At 43.8% G+C, this 8,254-nt stretch overlaps 1 protein-coding gene across 1 annotated transcript in view; it reads right to left on the bottom strand.

Moving 5' to 3' along the window:
• Positions 1-193, bottom strand: part of LOC120306340 (putative uncharacterized protein FLJ46204) — a 2,277-nt gene extending 2,084 nt beyond the window's left edge. Inside the window, 1 exon segment of the mRNA XM_039339429.1 lies at positions 182-193. Within this exon segment, the coding sequence (XP_039195363.1) occupies positions 182-193 (12 nt within the window).
• Between the last annotated feature and the right edge of the window lie 8,061 nt (positions 194-8,254).

Raw genomic sequence — 8,254 nt, forward strand, 5'->3', positions numbered from 1 at the left:
GGCAACTGAATTTTAAATACAGGGAAATCAGACTCCAAAACACGCCGATCCGTTTAGGAAAGCAGGTAGGAGCGGGAGCACTTTGTACAATCTGAGGGCCCTTATGTGGTGAGTTCGGCTGAATGCTTGTTCCGAGGGAGCCATAGCAGGAAAATTGCAGCATCCTTACTTAGAATCTCACCCTCCCGTCCATTCTGGTCTCTTAATAGCCTTTAGCAAACCTACTCAACGTAGCCAGGTGAGCATCAGACATCCTACAACGTAATAGATGATTCAGACCTTTCGGAATTCTGCATAAAGCTCACCACAGAGGTGTCTGAGTACCTGGATTGGTTTTAAAAAGTGTTCCGGTTATGCGTCTGAGAGGCGTGGTGATTTGCGATAGTGGTGAATATCTGCAGCCTGAGTGGAGGACGAGGGTGGATGGTCATTCTCTGAGTTTGTGGGGTGGTTTCCAAACGTTTCGTTACCAGGCTGGGTAACCTCTTCAGTGGTGTTTAGGAGATGTCTGTGTCGGTGTTCTTCTGTTCATAAGGGCTTCATGTGGTCAGTGGGTCTTGCGATGGGGAGGTCACATCAGGTAAGAGTCACTTCAGGTCTGGGTCTTGTGATGGGTCTTGCGATGGGGAGGTCACATCAGGTGAGGGTCACTTCAGGTCTGGGTCTTGTGATGGGTCTTGCGATGGGGAGGTCATGTCAGGTGAGGGTCATCTCAGGTCTGGGTCTTGTGGTGGGTCTTGTGATGGGTCAGCTGTGGGTCACCAGTGAAAGTCTTGTGATGGGTCTTGTGATGGGTCAGCTGTGGGTCACCAGTGAGAGTCGTGTGGTGGGTCTTGCAATGGGGAGGTCACATCAGGTGAGGGTCACCTTAGGCCTGGGTCTTATGGTGGGTCTTGTGATGGGTCAGCTGTGGGTCACCAGTGAGAGTCTTGTGATGGGTCTTGCGATGGGGAGGTCACGTCAGGTGAGGGTCATTGGCAGGTTGCATGGGTAGTTGAGAGTCGGTGCCGTCTCTTGTTGATTTGAGTTCTGAGAGGTTTGTAGGCTGGTTGCAGGTCAGTGTGTCTGTTGATGGAACTGCTTGTGGAAACATGATGAGGTTACCTAGTTTGGGTCAAGAAAGGTCTGCAAGAAAACCACCAAGCTCAGAGAGCACCAAGGACCCCTCAGTTCAACCCTGAGCTACAAATTTTCTCCTTTAATAAGATGGTGGGGGGGTTGGGGGGGAGCGTGTAGGACATGGAACCAGATATGTGAGTTTAAAGAATGTTGCCCAGTACATTGAGACATTAGACTGGAATTCTGTTACGTTATAGCATCATTAACTGTGAAGAATGGAAAAATGTGAAGAATGGCTATCGTTAGAGATAATAATAGCTGCAGGTCTGCAGGGCTTAGCCTTACTTCAATGCTTACATCTCAGCGCCATTAACATTAAAGAGAAACTAGCCAGATGAGCTGTGAATTAGACGGGCATATCTTCTCAGGAGAAGATGGGGAAAAGAGGTGAAGTGGAAAGAAAAACAAGGGAAAGGGGGGGAAATCCCCATCCTCGATTTTAAACTTATAGCAATCGCACTTGCAATAGCCTTTAGACTTATATACCGCTTCACAAGGCTTTACAGCCCTCTCTAAGCGGTTTACAGAGTTAGCATCTTGCCCCCCAACAATCTGGGTCCTCACTTTACCGACCTCGGAAGGATGGAAGGTTGATTCTATCTTGAGCCAGTCAGGATCGAACTCCTGGCAGTGGGCAGAGTCAGCCTGCAATGCTGCATTCTAACAACTCTGCCACCACAGCTCTTAATAGCAAAAGCCCTTAGACTTATATACCGCTTCACAAGGCTTTACAGCCCTCTCTAAGCGGCTTACAGAGTTAGCATCTTGCCCCCCAACAATCTGGGTCATCATTTCACCAACCTCAGAAGGATAGACGGCTGAGTCAACCTTGAGCCAGTCAGGATTGAACTCCTGGCAGTGGGAAGAGTTAGCCTGCAATACTGCATTCTAACCACTGCGCCACCGGGGCTCTTGTAACACATTGCTGGCAATTATTTACATTTTCATCTTGCAAAACACGTTGGCAATTGCCTCATGTTTGCCCTTGTAAGGATGCTGTGAAGTAGGTGATGTCATCCCTGTTTGGCCAAATGTTTTCTTTTTCCTAAGGTGGGGAGGGGAGGAGGGGAGGGGAGGGCAGGAGAGGAGAGGAGAAAGGAAAGGAGAAAGGGAAGGGAAGGGAAGGGAAGGGAAGGGAAGGGAAGGGAAGGAAAGGAAAGGAAAGGAAAGGAAAGGAAAGGGAAGGGAAGGGAAGGGAAAGGAAGAGAAGGGAAGGAAAGGAAAGGAAAGGAAAGGAAAGGAAAGGAAAGGAAAGGAAAGGAAAGGAAAGGGAAGGGAAGGGAAGGGAAAGGAAGAGAAGGGAAGGAAAGGAAAGGAAAGGAAAGGAAAGGAAAGGAAAGGAAAGGAAAGGAAAGGAAAGGAAAGGAAAGGAAAGGGCTTTGTGTAAATCTGCCCCATAACTGGAATTCTCTAGTATATTATTTAAAATGCTGAAAAAATAAAAACAATAGATTCTGTTAATTATTAGCACAGGCAAAACACAATGACATATCTGAAAAGCAGAATATGAATGCCAACAAAACATAGTCAATCAAACTCTGAAAAGAAGGGAAATGTTTTTTCTTGGTGTCAAAATAACGTTTCTTCTCCCATCAAGGTGATTGGAAGGACCTGATCCCAGAAAATCAATGATCTTCTAGCATCAAAGGGGTAAAAGCTCTCAAACATTTACCTGCAGAACACTGTTGCTATCCACCCGGTGTTAACACTCTCACAAGAAGGTCTGCAGCAAACTAGGACAGGGGCTGGCAAACTTGTCCCCACATGTCATTCACACACAATCTCCATAATTTATGTGCTTGTGTTATGACATTGCTACCCAACAGGACTTAGCTGTCACAAAAGCACCTCTTGATTTTTTTTTTTCCCCCCCTTGCTGGTCGAAAAATAGGCTAGCAATTAAGCTGCCGGTAGCCTGGTTTTTGCCAGCAATAAATAATTAAAGCACTTTAAAAAAACAAAACAAAAACCAAAACAAATTTTTGCTGACCACTGCTTGGATTTGTTTTTAAATTTTCAGGGATTCAAGCCGGATCCGTGAACTTCACCGATTGCCACACACAAACACACCTGATTCCTGGGTTGATAGTGGTAAGTTGACCCATCTCCAAAGCTTCTGGTGTTCATTTTGTTCTTTTAAAAAAAAAAAAAAAAAAACCTTCAAAAGAGTATAATTTTTCTCAGCCAGAGAGTAGCACTTTCTCCCTGGTAAGACTCGTCAACAATTCTGACCCCCTCGAAATCACAAAATCCAAAAAAATCAAATTTTCCAGCTGCTTTTCAAAAGCCTCTCTTATCACCCAGCCCATCCTGAGAGATAAAATCAGGACAAATTGGAGGATCCATCTTGCTTGTGGTACATATACATTTTTAAATGTTCCTGGAGAAAGAACGATGCTCTTCAATCCCTACACATAAGTCCCCCCTCCCCGGGGAATATAGGAAGCAATCCACAAATTGCACCTTGCAATTTTATTTAGGGAACTGTGTAAACGCTTATGGACTTATGGACAGTTTTATTTATTTTTTTAAATGTCCTCCATCCACACAGGGAGGATGGTCTTAATAAACAAACAAGGGGACTGGAGGGGAGGTAGATGAGGGTCTTTTCAAGTGCATGTGGTCCCAATCCATCTTGCTCCTTCACGTGTCTTACCCATACCCTCCTAAATGGTATAGGTTCTCCTGCTTGAGCAGGGGGCTGGACTAAAAGACCTGCAAGGTCCCTTCCAGCTCTACTCTACTCTACTCTACTCTACTCTACTCTACTCTACTCTACTCTACTCTACTCTACTCTACTCTACTCCACTCCACTCCATTCCACTCCATATTCTACCCTACTCTACTCTACTCCATTCCACTCCACTCTCCTCCATATTCTACTCTACTCTACTCCACTCCACTCCACTCTTCACTCCATATTCTACTCTACTCTACTCCACTCCACTCTCCACTCCATACTCTACTCTACTCTACTCTACTCCACTCCACTCCACTCCACTCTTCACTCCATATTATATTCTACTCTACTCTACTCCACTCCACTCTCCACTCTCCACTCCATACTCCTACTCTACTCTACTCTACTCTACTCTACTCCACTCCACTCCACTCCACTCTTCACTCCATATTCTACTCTACTCTACTCTACTCTACTCTACTCTACTCTACTCTACTCCACTCCACTCCACTCCACTCCACTCTCCACTCCATACTCTACTCTACTCTACTCTACTCTACTCTACTCTACTCTACTCTACTCCACTCTACTCCACTCCACTCCACTCCACTCCACTCCACTCCATATTCTACTTACTCTACTCTACTATACTCTACTGATACTTTTCCTGCCTCAGTGCAAAACTTTGCTTTTTTGCCCCTGCACATTAAAATTCATTTTGTTGGATAGGGCCCATTGTTCAAATCTATCAAGATCTTTTTCTTTTCTTTTCTTTTCTTTCTTTCTTTCTTTCTTTCTTTCTTTCTTTCTTTTTTTTTTTTTTTTTTTTTTTGCATCCTGAGCTTGCCTTCTGAGATGTTGGCTGTTCCTGCCAGCTTGGTGCCATCTGCAAATTTGATGAGGTCCTCTTCTATTCCCTCACCTAAGTCATTTAGGACGATATTGAAGAGCACCGGGCCTAAGACGGAACCTTGTTGCAGGGAAGCGCAAGAAAGACCTGCTCCCTTTCCAGTTCATCTCCAGTCCAGGAACGAAACGGGGACAAGTTGTCCTTGACTGTGCGGGTGTTAAAATAACCCAGCGAGTGATGGTTTTCCGAGAGAGGGTTTGGCTTCCAAACTTAGAGCTTGAATTCCATCTGTTTCCTCTCTTGCCCTGCGATTTTGGCTGGCAACCACGACAGCCGTGAGATGTAAAACCGTGCCGAGTGTCCAATAGCAGCTTCTTCAACAGATGTTCCTTTCTTTCTCGGCTGCCTGGGTGGCTGCCGTTGTTTTAAAGGTATTGATAAAATTAAAAGGTAGCTCTTCCCGAGCTCTCGCCGGCTCCCCATTTTCCGCCCGTGAAAAGCAGTCGGTTGATTAAATATTTATTCCTTTTTCTTTCTCGCATTTTTCTCCCCTTCGCCGGCATGCCACATTTATCCTTGAATTCCCCAGGCTGTGCTGTTATCCACACCTATTTCCAAAAAGCGCCAACATCCAACAAAGGGATGAATTTCATTTTTGCTATTAAAGCAAAAAGCTGGGGTTTTTTTTAGAAAAAAACAAAGAAAAGAAAGAAAACGAAAGGAGAGGAATAATAATCCTCCATGTGTAGAAGAGCTACATAACAGTCCATTTTAAATAATTTTACCTTTCTGGCTTTATTACCCCATGGTGTTTCATTATCAAACCCCTGTGCTCCATCAGCAAAACGCAGCTTTGTTTGAAGAGGAGAAAAGCCAGCAATTTACTCACGTTTTTTTTCCCCCCTTCGTCTTTCTCTTTTCTTTCCTGTTACAAGAAAATTCATAGAGGTGGGGAAAATAAGGCCCTTAGAAGAACAACCCAAAATCATAATACAGAGGGCAGTCTTCCACATCCAACCCAAATGATCACAATCTTTTTTTTTTTAAGGGTCCTAGGAACACAACCTGGTTTTATTTTGGATTTATGAAAGTAATAAGAGGGGACGGTCTCGCCGTTCTGTTTGGTTAAGCAATGCTGTTTTGCGAAGATCTCGCATTATATTTCTAAGTCTTTCATCTCTTAATGAAAATGGTGGGGAATAGGGCCAGCGCCTCTGTCTTAAATCCCAAAGGTGTTTTTTTTTTTTTTCCCCAAAAGGCAACAGAATCTGAAATTGTGTATGGGGTAAATGAGCTGCAAATTTTGGTTATAATCTAAATGTGCTCATATGGGGAAAAACTGTGGGGAACTGGTGTTAAATTTACCTCAGATTCTAATTTAAGACAGATGTCTATGGAGATGCTCAGTCATCCAGGTCAGGGTTATCCCACAGGTGTTTTTTCAAAAGGCAACTGGACTTTCTTTGTTTTTGCTTGAAGATGTTTCGCTTCTCATCCAAGAAGCTTCTTCATTTCTTCAGAGCTATCCTTGTTCAAGAACTGAAGAAGCTTCTTGGATGAGAAGCAAAATGTCCTCAAGCAAAAACAAAGAAAGTCCAGTTGCCTTTTGAAAAAAACACCTGTGGGACAACCCTGACCTGGATGACTGAGCATCTCCATAGACATCTGTCTTAAATTAGAATCTGAGGTAAATTTAACACCAGTTCCCCCCAGTTTTTCCCCATATCAGCACATTTACATTATAACCAAAATTTGCAGCTCACTTACCCCATACACAATTTCAGATTCTGTTGTCTTCTTCTCAATTCCAATTATCCTTTTGTCTGCATTAAATCTGCTTTTCACCTGATTGTACGAAAACCTTTGAGAAGAATGTCCTTCTGTTGGGAATTGTTCCCTGGTCTTCATCTTAATTTCTTCCTTATCTTCTACTATTAAATCCTCATTGTTCTTTATCTGCTGATTGTTGAGCTCATGGTTGTTTATCGTATCGTTATTCTTTATCTGTTTCTCTGTGGGAGAAGCAGAGGCAGAGCCTGGGGATGGAGTGAAGAGAGGAATCAGCTTGGAATCCTTATGGTCCAACAAGCGGTCTAAATTCAATCCCTCTTGAATTCCGTTGACTTTTATCTAGCACCAGTTCAGTGCTGTTAGTTGACTAGCTTCTTGTGTATAGGTATGAGCAATAAATAAGCTTAACTGGAATTTAATAGGTGGCCCTGACATTCTCTTCTATAAAATTCTTCTTCTATGGATGTCAGTAATGATATCTTCAGATCCAGTCTGGATTAATGTTTATTCCATATTCATAACAACATCTGGGTTGCAGAGTTCCTAATGACCACATGATGGCAGCACCTAGTTAGAGGGAGACCATATACCTCTTGGCTGCCTACTAGTGGTTATTCAATGGTTTTGCAGCCCCAAAGGAAAGGTTGGTAGATGATCTCTATTTTTTACTTTCAATCTCTCCCAAAGCAGTTTGAAACCATTTGATGATTTGACCCCACAGAAGTGAACATAGGAGACATTCCTAAGCCAATCAATGGCCATTCTCTTTCTCTGTAGCTCATCTATAGAAGAAGGGAACAAATCAATGTCCCAAGCTATATCCAGCTGGGAATATCAAAAAAAAAAAAAACCCAACCTCCCCCCCCCTTCTTCTTGACGGTACAAAAAGAAATAAAATAAGTTGTTTGTCCCCACACAATCCACATTTACAGTACATTATTTGTCTGGTGATTGGCAAAGGATTCTGAAAGATTGCTATGATGAGCAGCGAGGACAATTCTCAGATTGAGTGTAAAAATGCAAAATTGCCTCCAGGATTCCCAGCTGTTTTGCTGTTCCTCAGCTGCATTTTAAAAGTCCTATGAATTATGAAAGGGAAATGGAGCATGCCGGCATTTTTTTTTTCTCCCTAGCCCCCAATAGCTGTGCCCGGAGTCGCCTGTTGTTATGATCGCTGGGTGGGGAGAAAGGAGAGGCACATTCAGAACAATGTATAAAGAAAGAAACAGCCTCCCAGCAGAGGACCCCGAAACTTAGGATGGTAGCGGACCAAGAAATAGCAATGGAGTCCAGAGAGTTTGACATTCTCATCACTGGGAAAATACAGATAGTCCTTGACTTACAACAGTTCCTTCAGGGACTGCCCAAAGTTACAATGGGACTGGGAAAAGTGACTTATAACCATTTTTCACACTGAGGACCACGGCAGGTCATGTGAACAAAATTCACACGCTTGGCAACTGCCCCCTATTTAGGACAGTCGCAGCGTCCCCTTTTTGTGAGACAAGCAAAGTCACTATGGAAGCCATATTCAGAACCGTGTTAAGCTAAATTAACGAGTGCAGGGACTCCCCAAGCAAACGTGGCAAGGGATGTCGTAAAATGGGGCAAAGTCCGCACAGCAAATGTCTGGCTTAGCAACAGAAATTTGGGGCTCCATTGGGGTCGTAAGACGAGGACTCCCTGTAACCCACCCAGTCTGCAGAAAGGCTGTCATCGCTGTCGTTGCTTTTAGATCCACCCCAGCAACGCTCAGTTGGCTAGCTCCAAGCATCAGGCAATATCAGGAGATCCGTCAGGTTTACACAAAGGTG

The sequence above is a fragment of the Crotalus tigris genome, unplaced genomic scaffold (assembly GCF_016545835.1).
Source record: "Crotalus tigris isolate CLP2741 ecotype Arizona unplaced genomic scaffold, ASM1654583v1 scf7180000017735.2152567, whole genome shotgun sequence".
NCBI lineage: Eukaryota > Metazoa > Chordata > Lepidosauria > Squamata > Viperidae > Crotalus > Crotalus tigris.